At 50.9% G+C, this 16,839-nt stretch overlaps 1 protein-coding gene across 22 annotated transcripts in view; it reads right to left on the bottom strand.

The window, feature by feature from the left end:
* Positions 1–250: 250 nt before the first annotated feature.
* The window catches only part of fnbp1b (formin binding protein 1b), a 31,931-nt gene continuing 15,342 nt past the window's right edge, over positions 251–16,839 (bottom strand). For 5 of the 22 annotated variants that reach the window (XM_078088934.1, XM_078088931.1, XM_078088925.1 and 2 more), the window contains exons 4-11: positions 16,432–16,579; positions 12,572–12,634; positions 11,301–11,405; positions 9,133–9,147; positions 7,420–7,548; positions 6,779–6,925; positions 5,566–5,754; positions 3,070–4,162 (exon numbers count right to left, since the gene is read on the bottom strand). In XM_078088934.1, the coding sequence (XP_077945060.1) occupies positions 3,596–4,162; positions 5,566–5,754; positions 6,779–6,925; positions 7,420–7,548; positions 9,133–9,147; positions 11,301–11,405; positions 12,572–12,634; positions 16,432–16,579 (1,363 nt within the window). In that variant the 3' untranslated portion in view covers positions 3,070–3,595. Of the gene's footprint in view, positions 494–766; positions 782–1,886; positions 4,163–5,565; positions 5,755–6,778; positions 6,926–7,419; positions 7,549–9,132; positions 9,148–11,300; positions 11,406–12,571; positions 12,635–16,431; positions 16,580–16,839 lie in introns of those variants that run through there. The other 17 variants (XM_078088935.1, XM_078088926.1, XM_078088928.1 and 14 more) reach the window with 12 other exon arrangements.

The raw sequence follows: 16,839 nt of genomic DNA, 5'->3' as shown, positions 1-16,839 counted from the left end.
TTAGAAAATAGGTTAATCATGTGCTTCCGTGCAGTCTTTATACTGTTAGCTTAGCTTAGCATAAAGGCTGCAAGCGAGGGGAAACGGCTAGCCGCGGCTTGCTTCTCCCTCACGATTTACTCATTGGACATTTATTCAAAACGGTGCTTTCTATCTTCGCAGTGATCCAGGATCGCTGTTTCAATGCTACGCTGATGACACGCCGCCATTTAAGACTCGGATGTAAATCCGCCCTGATTCCAAACCGCTAAAGTGAGTCCCGTCCTCGGCATGACAACAATGCTAGGTGGATATTCTGTGGAAGTCTACGGTACGTTAGCTTTTAAAGAACACCATGCCGCGAAACAGAAATGACATCGGCATGCAACTAACACATGAGATCAGGTTAGTTCGGGTTTACGGAGACAACGAGGACTACCAGAGACGGACGGGTCAAACATCGAGTAAATCTGATCACCTCCATGAGATTCCGGACTTGGGAATTGAGTGTGATCTGCACCACAGAGACGACAAGACAAGTTTTGGGAGAGACACGACGAGGACACAAGCACAACACAAACACACACAGAGGACAAAATGACAACGGCGTGAGTGTGAGGATCCGCCGTTGTGTCACAGCGAGGATTACAAAATAATAAAAAGAACCTTGATTAACCGGTATCCCAAAGGGAAAAGGGGCGTTATCGGGGGAGTGTGTTACTGGGAGGACGTGACATGCGATGTGTCATGCCGCTACGATCGTGAGGTTATATACGGTCATGCTTACCAGCTTGAGCGATAGCTTCATGGGGGGGAGGGGGGGGGGGGAGAGAAATGGCGAGGAGCCGGGAGAGAGAAACAGACAACAGTCAACATCACAGGAGGAACCTCACGGCCATTTGTTTAACTTTGCTTTCCATGAGAATTGTCTGCTATGGTGATACTTTGTCAAACTTCACCATGTCAGAATAAGAGGGAATGGCGCTTTGTGTGACTTATGTCCTAGTTGTGTCCCCCCCGCACCCCCCAACCCCCCCCCGCTCTTTTCTAAAGTGATGAAGTTTAACATTTCTCCTAAAATGACTCAATGAAAAAGGAGCTATAAGTCGGCGGAAAAAAGGGCCGACCATTGCTCAAGCGTGAAGAAAACAATGGCAGGGAAACCAAATTGAAGGAAAGACAGATGAAGGTAAATGTAGAGAGAGACGTGGAGGGACGGGGACAGGGACGGATGGACGCTTCACTTCCTGACGTGTCTCTCTCTCTCTCTCTCTCTCTCTCTCTCTGCTGCCGGGGTGCAGCAGCGAGGAAGTGACAGCAGGGGGCGTCAAAAAAGCACGACCCCGCCAACCACGGCCTACACGTCTGACACGGAGGCAGATAACGAACACGGCAGAACGTCAAGAGACACGCACACGCGTGGGCGCATGAGCCCCGGCCGCGTGCACGCGCGAACAGAGCCGCTGACGGGGTTAAAAAGAAACAACGACAATCAACTGTCGCAAAAAAAAAAATGGTTCTAAGCGCAATCGGAAGCCCTCGCTGAGTCATCGGGTTAGGTTTTGAATACAAAGAGGTGGTGGTGGTGGTGGTGGAGGAGGTGGGGGGGGTCTGGGGGGGCTGGTAACAGCCGGAGCAGATGACTTGAAATCTTGTTAGAGGCTCAGGAGGAGCGGCCTGTTACCGTGCTCGCCATGGCGCCTTGCTATCCTCCATTTTTCGCCTCACAGACGCTGTCGTATTATTGTATTTCCTACGCGTGAAGGTGACAAACGCAAAGAGTATAAACTATCCTCCTGCCCCGAATGAAGACTTTACAACATAGAATGGGTCATAAATTACACCGTATTAGAATCGAGTATTGTTCTGTTGAATTGTGCATTTTTAATAAGACGTTATTTTTTCACTCACATATTTTTCGAAGGACATAAAATACAAGGATTCGAAGAAAAAAACTAAATGAGAGTCAACAACGGGGAGAATCAGGAGGCGCTCCGTGTGACGCATCATGTGACCACCTGAGCGCCTGTTGCATGGCACGCGTGTTTTACTCTCCACAGATAAACTGGCCCCTTGCAGCTCCTTCTTAAGTTGTGACACACAGAGACAAACAGGAATATCATGGTCCCCACAGACGGACAACATCGCCGCAGGATGGCACGCCGCCACACGGAAAAGCGCTGGAGGGGTGAATTCTGGGCACCGCGGAGGCAAAGTGTGACCAGCACCTCGGCTTCAGGTCGGTCCCTCCGCAACCCTCAGGTGCTCGTGACACTTTGTGAATTGACCCCCCTTTGCGGAGGCTCTGTGGGAGGGACAGCGAGCGGCGAGGGAACCCCCAAAGCGGAGAACATGTGATGTGCGATGAGGTCGTCATCTTCTCCGATTCAACACGGGCCAGAGTCACCCTGATGCACACGCACACGGACACACACACACACACACACACACACATCGCTGGTGCTCACCGACCCCAACCACACACTTACAACATATTGCCTGGCTTCGAACGCATATGTGGGTCGACCCAGAGTCCTCTTCATGAGCTCTTTGTGGCGAACGAGCGAGCGCGGGGATTGCTGCTGCGGGGGGGTCGGGTAGGGGGAGGTAGGGAGGAGGGGGGTTCGTCGGAGAGAACACAGCTTCGTTATAAGAGCTCACAAAGAAAAGTGACTTTTTAACACACGTATGTGCCAGAGAAGCAGCAGCGGCGCTTATTTGACGACTAAGGATTTAGCTTTTTTGGTCACCTGAGACAAATGCTGAGTTTGTTCCTAAAAGAAAAGCCATTGGAAAATTGTGCTCTATATCAGAACATGTATATACATGAAAAGCACACACAGGCTACTGCGATGAGACGTGTTGTGATGAGATGAGGCTTTGATTCTGTGGAACATTATGATGTTGAGCTCCAACCTCAATCTTTTGGATCTCTGCGTAGAAGCGAACACAATGCATCTGATTTACGTTTTTTTTTTTCAGCGCTCTCCTCGACGGCCGTTTCTGCACTTCCGCTTTCAGACAACGTGCACTTCCTGATAGGCCGAGAAAAAACACACACTTCCCTTTTTTTTTTCTTTCTTTTTTTTTGCCGACCTTCAATTGTTTCCTCTGCGATACACTTCACTACGCCGCATTGTTCTTTTTGCCTTTTCAGACGCCGAGTTGACGTGGAGTCCTACAACACAAAATAGATGTGGAATAGAATAGAATATAGAGTACCAAAAGTCTATTTGCGGGGCCCGGAAGGAACGCGCGAGTTGCCGCCCAGTTCCCGAGGTCGAGGGAGGTGCTGCAAGGGGGGTAAGTGGGTCACGGCGAGCCGCCACGATCCCGTAGCAACGCAGACTGGACTGAGACGGCCAGCGGCGCTGACACCCAGCGGGACCCGCCAGGTGCCCATGGCTGCCGATGGAGCCGCCCTTCCGGGGCTGAAGCCTCCTAAAGTTACTCCGCCGGGCGGGCCGGCTGACTCAGTGAGCCGCGCTGCCGCGCCCACGACCACGGCCGCTTTGGCCTTGTCTGTTCCTGTTTTTGTATCGTGTGCAAAAAGCAATGCGCCTGCAGGGAGGTGAGCGGGGAGCCACGGCTGTCTCCATGCTGATGCCAAGGCTGCTCAGGCATCTCGCTCGTTTCCGTCAAAGAACAGGGAGGAGGGGGGGGGGGGGGGTGTTGTCATTTTGTGCACAGAGTCAATATGAAGAGAGGGAGGAGATGGAGAGAACGCTGGTAACACGGGATGGTGGTTCTGCGCTACGGAAGCATGCAGGAGAAGCACGTGGACGCCGTGTGAGTGAAGCTGCTGCTGCTGCTGCTGCTGCTCATAGATGTTTCCACAACGTTGCCCCCCGCTGCTCACATACGTGCAGGTACATGAGCAGAGCGAGGTAACCTGCTCTATGATGACACCACGCAGGCGTTTGCATTGCTTCGCCCATACAGCGTTCAGTAGCAGGACACACACGCACGCGCACATGCAACAGGCAACACTTACCCCTCGCCTCAGGCTCCGGAGGCAGTGCATTTTGGGTTTGGAGGTCATGAAGTCGTTGAGGCGGTGGGAGAGGGGCTCCTTGTGCTGCTTGGGAGACTGGGGGTCGTTGGGAACAGCAGAGGGTGAGGGCGGGGATGAGGACGGGGGGGCAGGTGGGGGCTGGCGGGGGGATGTTAACAGGGACATAAGCTACCAGTGAGAGAGGGAGCAGTGACGGAGAGGAGGAGGAGGAAAAACATGGAGGAGGAAGAAGAAGAACGGGGGAAAGAATCCAACGGAAAACAAGACAGAGGAGGAAAAAAGGAGGAGGGAGCACAAAACGAAATAAATAAGCCTCCTACAGATATTAAAACATAAACACACAACAGAACCCAAACAGAAATTAAAAGACAACCAAAGGCGCGTCAGACCTAGTGAATAAATAGTTATGCAGAATGTAGAACGTATAAAACATAAACAGTACGTAACGAGAAAAAAAAACAGTTAAAAAGAAGAAAGGAACCAGAGTGAGTCGGAAGCGCAAAATGAGTCGAAGCAAGCGGCAGCAACACAGCAGCGGGTTCCAGTCAAAGCGCATGCAGGCCTCCAGTTCTCTGTCCGACCTCAACACATGCCAGCCAGGACGACACAGAGTCCCCCCCAGAGTCCCCCCCAGAATCCCCCCAGAATCCCCCCGGAATCCCCCCAAATCCCCCCAAATCCCCCCAAATCCCAGAGCGTATCAGCAGCTGCATTGGATGTCACCATTAGAGAAATGCAGCTGCTCATCTCCGCCCCCCGAAACATCTGACTGCGTAATTCATCAAGTGTCAGAATGCAGCAGAGGTGAGTCAGAAACCCCCCCCCCATCAGATCCCTAAACAAACCTGGTGTACTGAAAGACAATAATGGTGCTTTTGTGCTGAAACGTCCGTGAGGTGCTCCGTTTGCATACGTGTGTCTGTTGTGTGTTTTTGTGTGTGTGTGTGTGTGTGTGTGTGTGTAAAGAGGAAGTGCGTCTCTCTGTGGCGCTCTGTTCTCCCCAAAACAACGAGCGTCCCGAGCACGCCGAGCACAGAGGAGCACCATGCTCGCTACAGGGTGGGGTTTGTCATCTAGCGCCGCTTCCAGCCCCCCCCCCCATACACACACACACACAGTTACACATTCGTGCCGGGCTCTGATTCGGTACCGACGGGGGCCACCGGGCCCGTTTGCGGTTGCGAGATCAGCGTCGCTGTCGGGGAGCAGGAACCTGCTGAAGGAGGCTACTCGGGACGTAACCAGGGAAACGGTTATTTTTCAGGTGGAGTTAATATCTGCGGCTCGGGGGCTCGGGGTGGACCACAGGGTGCATTAGTCGTGTTACGGAAGTTACGTTTCAGTGAGGGCGGTTGCCGGGGGAGGGAGGGTCCGGGGAGGGAAACGGGTGGCAAATGATAACAACAGAAATACACAACACCACAAATGTGACACTGAACACGTATGTTGTCTCGAAATAAAAATCTAACACAATCTTTGCGCCCCTCCCGCCCCTCCCGCCCTGCACAAATGAGGAGCGTCTCAGAAGCCGGCAGGTGTGTGCGGCCCTGCTGTGTGCGTTCGTGTGTTACCTTGTTCTTGTTCTTGAAGGGCCACAGCTTGACCTTGCTCTTGCCCACCGGCTTGTCCTTGGCCTCCCTGGAGCTGGTCAGGCTGGTGTTGGACACCGTCCGCTTCATGGCCTGGCCGTAGTCCTCAAACTCAACGTCGCCCGGCGGCTCGAACCCGGACTTGAAGGACTCCACCACCTGCTTGGAGTCCTGGAGTGGGGTGGGGGGGGGGGGGGGCAATCAGTGAAGAGTCTTTCTCGTCTATATAGATATTAACGCGAGAATCGTTAAATGCAAAGCAGTGACTGAGAAAAGGAGGGGGGATGTCTGTTTGTGTAGATTGTTCCGCTAATCAGCAGGTCTGGAGATAAGAGGCGACACAGAAGGGGGGCTCCTGCCCCCCTCTGTTTACACTAGCCTGTTTTTAGCAGTTCATGCACACAGGGAGAGACTGTTGTTATCCAGTTTGTGGGCCGCAGGAGAAAGAGGACGAGCCACGACGAAAGACGGTCAAGGGGACACGATGAGGCCCGACAGGAAGAAGGGCATTAATCAAGTGCAGTGCTCATCGGGGGTGGGGGGGGGGGGTTTGGATCACGGGTCAAAGATCGTGCTCTTACGTACAGGAGAAAGAGAGACAAAGCGATATGCGTTATTTACAGTCCGGAGTCATCTCCGGACGCACACACACACACACACACGCTATTCTGGGGAGAGAGACTGTTTTTTGTCACAGGGCAGCCAGTTAACACGTGACATCTGGATAGATGAGGACGCAGCCGAACGCTGCCTTCCATATCCAAAAAAGAATGGGCCCCGGATCGCGGGCCAACATCTGCTCGGGAGCTCTGCAGCAGTGCATGAAGTAAAAAGTCTCTCGTGAGCCCGGCGGGAGAAGGTGTGCACTATGTGAGCCGCAGCGATTCAACCTCCTCCTCTTTCTGGACCGGCAACAGGTGTTGAAGAAAAAGCAGTGATTTCCATATTCACAGTACAGACGAAGCGGAGTGAAATCAAACTCCCTATAAACCATCGCTTTGAATTGTATGGGCCGCGGCCCCCACTGATGAAGGGTACTTTTATCTTCAGAAGGCCCCCCCAAGAGCGGCAACACTCGCCGCTTGAAAGACAGCTTAATGCGAGTTGTGACTGACGCATGGGTGAGTAATACGCCCCATATGGCGGTGTGCATGTGCATGTGCATGTGTGTGTGTGTGTGTGTGTGTGCACTCACAGTCTTGGAATCGATGGACTCGGCGGCCTTCGTCATGCCGTCTAAACATTTCCCCACGATGGGCAACACTTGCCGGTCCACTTCCGCAAACGTCTTCATGCACACTCCTATTCTGTCAATTCTTTTCTCCTCCATGTCTTGAAGTTTCTATGGAAAGAAATAAAATAAAAATAGGTAAGAAAATGCGGACGTATCCACACCTAAATACGAGGCTTCTGTTGTAGAAAAAGTGGAATGGATGGTGATGGTGAAGGGGGCCGGGCCATGAAAATAATACATTCATCTTCCATTCGCTTTACGTATTAACTAAAAACAGAAGGATTTCAAACTGCTAACACGGTGATTCAAAGCTCACAAGCTGTAGAGAGAAAATAACTCGTAATGGCGGCTGGTTCTCCTTAGTGTTTCAGTGGATGTATATTTAGCAGTGGACCCGGAGGGGAGTGTGGCTGCTGGGCTGCAAACAGCATTGAATTTCCCAGCTTGTTAATGATTGCACATGAATGCACCATTCTGCCTTCAATCCGTCCGCACTCTCGGCTGCATTTTAACACTCTTTGTGAAACGTCTTTGTCTGTATTCTATGGGTCCTATTTGTGTAGCGGCGAATTACTCGGGGGTCACGGTGCCGTCACATTTACCTGGAATATGTTGGGGATGATGGTGAAGTAGTGCTCACTCTGGTCCTGGTTGAACTTCTGCAGGTAGGAGGAGTAATCGCTCTTACTGTCTGCAGCCATCTGCTGCCTGGACTGAGCATGTTGTCGCGCCTGAAGGAGATAAACAACAACAAAACGAAGCAGAGCGCAGGTCAGAGAGAGCCGCTCCGCTCGGTGAACCTCGGGGTCCCCTGATTGCCCGCGGACGCACATGTATGGATCGCACACGCGCGCAGCCAGAGCGTTGAAACCCGACACGAGTCGACACATTTGTGCAGACCAGAGTTCATGCACGCACGGGTACGCACATAAACAGAAAGCGCGTGGACACACGGTCACGGGTGCACGATTCCCAGTTGGGCAGCAGCAACATCCGTTGGCATTAGCCCATACAGTATGTAGACCAAAACAAACATGTAGAAACAGGACGGGGGGGCGGGGGGGACGAGGGGGGGGGGGGGTTTGTCTCCCCCACCCGCGATAATGTTGATTATTTTAAGCTTGTTGGGTCTCAGGGAGGCAGTGAGAAACGCAGCAGGGGCGGCCTATTACAGGTCCAAGGCGAGCAGATGGAGATGAGATTATCTCAGCTAGGCCGAGTATTTTGTGTGCGTGTAGGTGTGTGTGTGTGCGTGTAGGTGTGTGTGTGTGTGTGTGTGTACTGTGGCCAAGTACTCGTATCTGTTTCCTCTTTTTCATCCGACCTGAGGCCGGTCAGCACATACACAGCGGTTTCATTGGGTCACCTATAACACAGAGTCCTCTTATGAACCCACTATTGCAGGAGTTCAACTGAATGCAGATGCGGGGGACGGGGGGACGGGGGGGGGGACGGGGGACATATAACGGTGCAGGGGCAGTAGAGGGAACAAAACCCTGATCTTTCGCAGTCTCGAGGGAAACATTCGGAGGACTTTGTCCGGCTTTCACCCCTGCGCCAATCTTTCCGCGCTCCTACGCCTACGGGTGAGGATTAATTAGACATATAAGAAGAAAGAAGGAGGACATGAGAGCGGAGACACTCGTCAGACACAAAGGGCACTTTATTTCCGGCGCAGGAGCTGTGACATTTGATGCCTCGGGTGGAAAAAGACGGTCACAGGCTTCAAGAAAAGGAGCGTGAAACGTAGAGAAAAGCTAAAGAGCACATGTGGAGGTCCGGCTGTTTAAAAATCTACATGCATTCAGGAGTGTGTGTCTGTGTGTGTGTGTGTGTGTGTGCTATGCTGCAGCTTGTGCATGCAAAGTGGCGCACGGCGCGTTGAGAAAAGATGAGGACAAACATCATCGCCGTGGCAACATGGCTGAAAATCGAAACTTGCAGCAACATCACATCCTGTGGCCATGCTCTGGAAAGTTTTTTTTTTTTTTTTTTTCCTGTTACTCACACCTCTGTATAGATATGAGAGCACCTCTGCAGTGTCTATATGAATGTTGAATGGTGTCTCTATGCAGATCGGGAGGAAAGTTACATCCAGCATGTTTGGTTTTGCTTACATCACACACATGTAAAGTGTTTCGGCAGAGGACAGCGAGACAAGCCGGTGTACAGGGGACAGATCACAGCCAGACAGGACAGGGCGTGTCGTTGTGGACCCGGCGAGGTCTGTGTGTGTGTGTGTGTGTGACGGGGGGGGGGGTCGGGACAGTGTGTGTTCCCACAGATATTACAGGCTGTCTGCACGCCGGACCTACCTTGTGGGAACTTCGCTTCAAGGCATGGCATAAAATAGATGTACAAAACACACACAAACAACAACAACAACAAAAAAGGATTGTTAGCCGTTTACAGCTAAACAAGAAGTTGCCATGGAGGCACTTACTGGACCACCGGGGGTGTCACCACTCGAAAGGGGAAGTTGGTAAGGGGGGGGGGGGTTAGCACATGCAATCACGCCTGAAATACTGGAACTGCATGGCATTACTAAGGTGGCGAGGAGGCCGCCGTGTTCTTCTGCTCAATGAGGCTCTGCCAGTGGGCGTCAGAGCCGCGCTTCCTTCTTTTAAAAAAAAAAAAACTGTCAACAGCCTTTGTGGACGTCTGGGCTGTCGATCCAAACCCCAAATTGAGGGAACAGTTTAGGAGGTTTGCTCTACAAACCGCAACAGCTCAGCTCACCAAACGAAGGCTGTTGTGCATTACAGCAGAAACAGATTGTGTTGCTACGGAGGAGCAGCGCAGGAGGCTCATTTCTCGGGTACTGACTTGAGGTGGCTTCTCAGCTTCAGCATGAACGTACACTCTGCAGAGGCCTTATCGAGATAACCAGAGGGATACGCCTCTGCAAAGGAAATAAAACGTCCTGACAACGGACAAATCAGTAGTGAAAGACTAAAGTGTTGATTCGGCACAGCCTTTCTTTCCTCACGCATCCGCTTATTTCCACACACTAAGGTCACTTAATGGGTCACTTAATAGAAATGACACCACACAACACTCCAATAAAATCAGACTGATGTTTCTATTATAGGATTTTCATTTGTGAACAATGTAAATGTGATGTAACTGTTTAGCGAGGTGGTAATAATGTTTGCCACGGCATCTTACAGAACGGACGGGTTTGAGGTTTGCGATTGAAATGAGAATACATTTGCGATGTCGTCGACGTCGCTGCTCACCTTCTCTTCATGTATCACAAAGGTTTTATAATGATTTCCTGCATTCCACACATTTGCTTTCATCTGTTTCACAGCAGCCTGTTCTTCCAGGAAACTTTACTTTGTTCTAGAATAAATCAAGAGGCTCAGAGAGTAAATGTGGAGAAGCGTCACATGCAGCGGCTTCGCTGTCAGAAAAGCTTTATCGCAGCGCCTTTGTTGTACAAGTTTGGAAATGAACTTCAGTAAAACTTCATAAATCATTTTAAAGTGAGAGCCAATTGTATTTCAAACTAAATTACTAGGTACTTTCTTGCTGAATGGTGAGACGGGAACGTGTGATGGTGAGAACGTGTCATGATGAAGTGGTTACGATCCAACACTAAATAAACCACAACATTTGACATTTAAACTAGTAATTATGATTCATTCTCAGGCAGATCAGTGTTTTCTTCCCGCTCTGAAGAAGCTGCTCTATGAAGCAGGAAAGAACAGAGACTGAAGGACAGTTGGATTTCCATCATTTGAATGGAATCTAAATACAGGCGGTCAGCAGGAATGTAAATAATAAACACAAAGAACCCTTCTGAGTCGACACAGACGGCGATGCTGACTACGTTACTGAGCCGTGTGTGACAAAATGAAATAACTGTAATCGCACACAACGCGGCGCTTGTTTGACAGGCGGTTTCTTGAGCCGCCGTGCCGGCTCTCGCCGGTCCAGTTCAGCGTCGGAGCTCTTTGGCCGTGCGACCGGGGGAAAAAAAAAGGCTCTTTATTCCAGCTCATATTTGCATAATAATCGGGTCTGAACTGTGTCGACTCGGGATGCCGAGCTGCGCCCGGAACAGCTGACGAGGCAGCGAGCGCACGCGCCGCTGACCCATGATGCCTTGCGGGCGAGAGAGTTTCTGAGGGCTCTTTTCAATTGGCTGCGGCGACGGGAAATGACGTCGGCTGAAAGGCCGAACTACACATTCACCAAAAAAAAAAAACACGGCGGAGCCAAACAGACAACCGTGTTGTTCGACACGCGCGCAAGCGTCGCCATGGACACAAGCGTTGCCTCTCTGTTGCTGAGGCCCAAACAGACCAGCAGAGTGCTCGCTGCCTCATAACGAGTCAGATCAATCTCGGCCGCCTCTGCGGCTCATTCGAGTGAGTGAGTGTGGGGGGGAGAAAGAGGGAGGGTGCGGAAAGGCCGGGCGCCCGCGGCGGGCAGTGGGACGGGCCCGATTGGCGGCTTGCGACGCCATGACACGTACCTTTTCCACGTCGGCCTTCGTCACGTTGATGTCGGCGTCCATCCGCTCAAAGTATTGCTGCGCTCGGTCGGCCTCCTTGCAGTCCCGCTCAAACTTCCTTTTACACTGAAAGCGGAAGCAACGGCAAATTCATCAGTCGTTTCCTGCCGTGTGTGTGTGAGGGCAGGAAACTCTCAAATAATTTGACCTTTTTTCTTTAATCAAATAAGCGGAGTAACCGACGTCACAACGAGCCACAGATGCGTCACGCAGACTTGGGAGGCGAGGCATTGTGGCGCGGCGGCCATCGACGCGGCGTCTGCAGCTCGCAGATTAAACAAATGTTCACTGTGGCCGTTTGTGTACGGAAAAACAAGCATTCATTCAAGCCGCCCTCGACCGACCCCCCCCCACCGCGGGCGAACAAACCGTGTTTGTTGGGCCGGCGTGCACTCTGACCTACGCCTATCTGCCTCGCGCACAAAGGGATCATTGAACGTGCAGTGAAGTCTGAGGAGGACGGGGCGGTTGTGCATTTCTGCCCCCCCCCACCGCCACCACCACCACTGTCAGATGGGCCGGGCACAGATAAGAGGGGGTGTTCTGTGCAAGCCCTCTTTTGGCCGCTTCACTTAAACAAAATGAAACAACAGACCCTCCTGGTTATGATCTCATCTCGGGTTCTAACAAAGATCGGAATCGCAGTGTTCTAAATCACTGTTAGTTCTGGCAACGGAAGGAACTCACAAGTGGAACTTTTGCATTTCTAGTTCTACTGCACCGAATGAGCCAAGCCAGGCTTCTAATCAGGACGTTGAGTTTACCTTCAAAAGGCCTGTCGTACAATGTGATGACACCATCTACCTGATATGTCTTATGATATATCGCGCCGCGAAAGTGATTTTATTTGAATTTATTTGTATTTCCTCTTTTGGACTTTACACCTCGACCGATGCAATAGTGCAATAGTAATAGTATTAGTTTAGTCCAATTTAAATCTGCCACTATGCAGAAATACCAGCTTCAAACAGTGTCTGCTGGTCTCACTTTGTTAGCACTTTGTTAGCATCAAAGCTAATGAATCCAGACATCTCTTATTAAACTCTCTTTTTCAAATAGCAATGAAAGGTAATGTTATCAAGCTTTTTGTTTTTAGAATGTACCAACTGAGGCCAATAATGGTTAATTTAATCAATAAAAAATGTATCCTCATTTCAAAATATATGTAGTTTATAACAATAGTTTTGCCTCACTTTCCCGTCGTGGTGGTGCACATAACTGGGGTCACTCACCGATTCCAGCTGTTTCCACGAGCTCTCGATGTGCTGCTGTGCCTTACGGCCATCGTGGAAGTGCTGTAAGAAGAGACGGCGAAATTATTATCGTCCTAAATCACCAGCTTAAGAGATTTGAGAGCAGGTGACCTTGACGACACGTCAGAAGCAGTTTCCACCACACCATTAAACATTATGAGCGTCACTGTCAGGGCAGGATTGATGTCAGCTGATGAAGTGGGGCAAATTCAAATGTATTCTATACAGTAGAGACATTACGAATCATCACCATACAATCCACACGCTCCGCTCTCACAGATCCACACAAGGATCCACTGAACGAGGCCTTGTACTAAGCAGAGATCCGATCGAGTAAAAAAGGTCAGACGCGCCGCAGCGTGAGGAACGATGACACCCGAGGGACCGGCAGCAGGCGCTCCCACGTGTCACGGGTCACGTGACGGCTTGTGAAGTTAAAAAATAACTGTCCTGTCCGTCTGCTTGGGCCCCAGGTCCACATGACCTCAGTGCAGAAACCTCATGTGACGTCAGCAATGTGGGCATCATTAAACTGAGGAACTCCTGTCTGCTTCTTTCTTTACTTTTAAAGGTTTGTTAATCGCCTGATCCACGAAACAAACGTCCCTGCTTGATACGAGCTACTTACGTATAAAAATCACACCACCTAATTGGGGCCTTATTTTTTCATTTGCTTATCAAACATGCAGATAATTCCTCCGCCGCCGCCGGGGGTCACGTTAACCCGGTACAACATACCAGACGCCCCGTGTGGCATTGAGAGCGGACCATCAACGCGGCGGCCCCTGGTTACGCTCAGGTTATCGGCTCGGTGGCCGAGCTGAGAGCAGGAAGCTTCGGCCGGCGTTTCAGCGCTCAGTGCTCCGTGCAGCACCTCAAACGCAAGAGATGTGAAATCAAGACTGACGGGTACGAAAGGTTCATCGCACCCGAACAGAGTAGTGAAAACGCGCCCTGGTTCACCTCAAAGAGTCGCACTTCTCCTACGCTCAAGATTAGAGGGAAGCTCAGCTGAATAAGGAAGTGCTCCAGTGTTTCAGAGGAAGTATTACAGCTCTCACAGAAACGGGGGACATTTGCGGAGCCTCGAGCCTTTTGTTGTTTTTTTTAAGACCCTGACCTTCAAATTCCCGTACGATAAAAAAAAAAAAAATTCCGAAAGAAGTCTCATGATAAGAGACAGCGAAGATACAATGAGGCCTTTTTCACAACACCGGGTGACATCATGGTTACCGTGGAGCATTTTTCAACCAAACATTTGTCTCCATAATAACATATTTGAGAAATATCCAGCGTCTCATAAACAAACCTCCCGTAGATAAACAAATGTAAACCAAGCAAAATACTTCTCCGCCCAAATCCTGTTGGAGGACGACGGCCTGCAGCCAAGAAGCACCAAGCATGAGCTCACTCCCCCTCAAAGCCCATAAAGGAGAGCGCATCATCGCTTGGGACTATCGGCCATCTGGCACGCAGGTATAAATGCTGCAGCCGGACTCAGGCAGATGTTCTGCAGCCCTCTCTGTGTTTATTCATAGACTGCAGAGGTACTCCCTCCCCCCCTCCCCACCCCCCCCCCCCCCCCCCCCCCCCGCCCGCTGCCGCTGTCTGGGACTTCTGGGACTTAAATGTAATGGGACTTAAATAAATACGGGAATCCGAGCCATAGTAGCAGAGCAGAGGGCATCCTGAGCAGAGCGTGAAGTCAGAGCATTCCAAATGGAATTGTATTGAATATTTTTCCAGGTGTGCATGATGGTGCCTTCAGTGGAGGAGGATGAGGACATGCTAGGATGAGGAGGTCTGTGACACGACGCAAAGGACCCCCGGCTTTGATTCTACTGGCGGCTCTGGCTGACGCGCTCCCCGCTTTAGTTCACAGGAACGTGCAGCCTGCAGCCCCGCGCAGCTGTGGACACGCGTGTGATCGTCAGGCACCAGGAACAGCCACGAGTCACAGGAGCTCTGCGCACCGGAGGGACGCTTACGTGCTCCCCGAGGAGCGCCACTTTTCTCCTCGGGTTGAGGGCACATCGGGAAGATCAGCGCTCCCTCTCAGCCCCCCTTTTGTCTGTCCACTCGGCACGAGGAGGCGCGTGAGGAGGTAAAGCAGTAAATACAGAATGGCGACGTTGTTGCCGTGACTGGGAGGTCCCTGGAGGTCATTATGGGTCTTTAAGGGTCTTTATCAATCCTCATGGGAGAGACCGCCGGAGCCGTGTGATCAGAGGCCTGCTGAGGACGACAGTTTGCTGACCGGACACTTTATCACAGTCCAGTTCCTTCACGTTAACCCGGCCCACTCGCCACGTACCGCCAGGAGAACAACATGGCATCTCGCTGAGGTCACGGCCCATTTGGAGATTTATTCCCGTGGCTTTATTCTGAGCTGTGAAACCAGGTTCCACTTTTGCAAAAACGAGTATATCTGCTCTCCTTAAAGAAAGCCCTGGTGCCCTCGCCCGCTGTGCCACCCCATGCTGAGCTTAGCAAGAGGTTCTCTCGTAACAACAAACCCACATGAGAAACTAGTGGGGTATTTATTTGCCGTTTACCTGTCTAATAAACTGTCTGCGAACCCAGCGGAGGCGGGAGCTGAGCCTCCTCTGATCCCGGCGTCTGGGTCGGCCTGCATAGCTTCGTCTGACATCGACGCCAGTCCCAAAAGAAGAAAAAAAAGCCCGGCGCCGTCCTCAGAAAGCCATGTGAATGAACCCAGTGGCTCATGAGCAACGGCTTCTTTACCTTTGTGACTCACTACGAAAGCCTGGATTTACTGAGCAGAGGCTGCTAGTGAGCAATGAAACCTGATATGAAAAGAAGATTTGGCCCCCGGGGACAGAGTTCTGAATGCGACTGAGAAACTATTTGCTCAATGACGCTTAGCTGAAACGATCTTCTGTTCAGAAGAGACAATCTTTTGGGTTCACGGTATTGAGGGAACCTCCCCCACCCTTTCCCAGCAATGGCTCTTTTTTTTTTCCCGTCACAAGAGGCAAACACATGACAAAGGAGGGGTCTCACCATGACCCTCTGCGTGGACACTAGAGAGACAGACACTATCCCAGGCCGAGCCAAACCAAACCAGGCCAGGCTAAAGCAAAGCCAAAGGAGCGGAACGGACCCCGGGGCGGCGGATGACTCCCCCTCTGAATCGTTAAAAAATCCCCTTTCCTCTCTGGAAATCCAAACTGGTCATGAGACACGGCGCTCCCTGTAATCAGGAGGCAGATCCAGCAACACGAGCATCACCAGTTGAGCACATGTACTCTTAATAAGGACCAATGTGCCTCTGAACGGCCCTCTGGTTTGGGTTTTCCACTCCAGTTCCCTCAGCTGGACTTCCGTGACTCAAGAGCCTGTGACAGATTTAGCGAGACTACTTCTTTTCCAGCTGGGTGGTTTCTTTTTTTACTCAGCCGCTCTACTGACTCCACGGCTTCAGCGGGCCGCCTCATTGTTATCTCCGAATCAGGCACAGCAGGCCCGCCACTTTGTGACGGCGAGGAGGAAAAGGGACTTTAGCATCTGAGAACAGTGTGTGTCAGGCGGTTTACAAAAGGGAGAAACGAGCCTGTAATGAGAGAGAGACTTTGTTCCATGAGAAGGACTCGCTCAGACACATTCTGCCCTTTGGGGTGTATCTATATTTACTCAGCGATGACCTCAGTCCGTAGAGAATAGAATATGCGGAGAGAATGGGCTACTTCATTTCTTAAAGGCCAGTGTGTGTTTTGTTTTTCCTTCACTGAATCCGTGTCCTTCTGTCTCAAGTAACTTCACTGGGAGACAAGATGATGCGGAACCAGCAAACAGTGAATTACGGAAATATTTCCCACCGATTTTCTCTCGGCCTTGAGGTCCTGCAGGAAGCGCGAAAGGTCGGTGATGATTTGAGACGTCAGGTTCTCCGCGATGACCTCGTGTTGACCCGCGTAGTCGTTCAACTCGTTGAGGGACGTCAGGAAGGCTCGACAGAAGGTGTACCTGCCGGGGCGACAGGAAGCGATATCAGAGTTGCAGAGGGCGGTCACAATAGTATTGTGACAGATTCTGATGCAAAGAGGAACAAAATATTTTAGTTAGTTTTTGGACTTTTTGAACAACAATTTTTGACCTAATATTTTTTTTCTTTTTTGAACACTCTTTTTAATTTAAAAATAAATTTTGACTCAATATTTCTTTCTTTTTTTTAAATATTTTTAAATGTAAAGGTCACGATGTCACATTTTAGGTTAATACCGAGC

Source organism: Gasterosteus aculeatus, chromosome 14 (genome assembly GCF_964276395.1).
Source record: "Gasterosteus aculeatus chromosome 14, fGasAcu3.hap1.1, whole genome shotgun sequence".
Taxonomy (NCBI): domain Eukaryota; kingdom Metazoa; phylum Chordata; class Actinopteri; order Perciformes; family Gasterosteidae; genus Gasterosteus; species Gasterosteus aculeatus.
The sequence above is the reverse complement of the archived record's forward strand: the minus strand, read 5'-3'. Positions and strand labels throughout refer to the sequence as shown.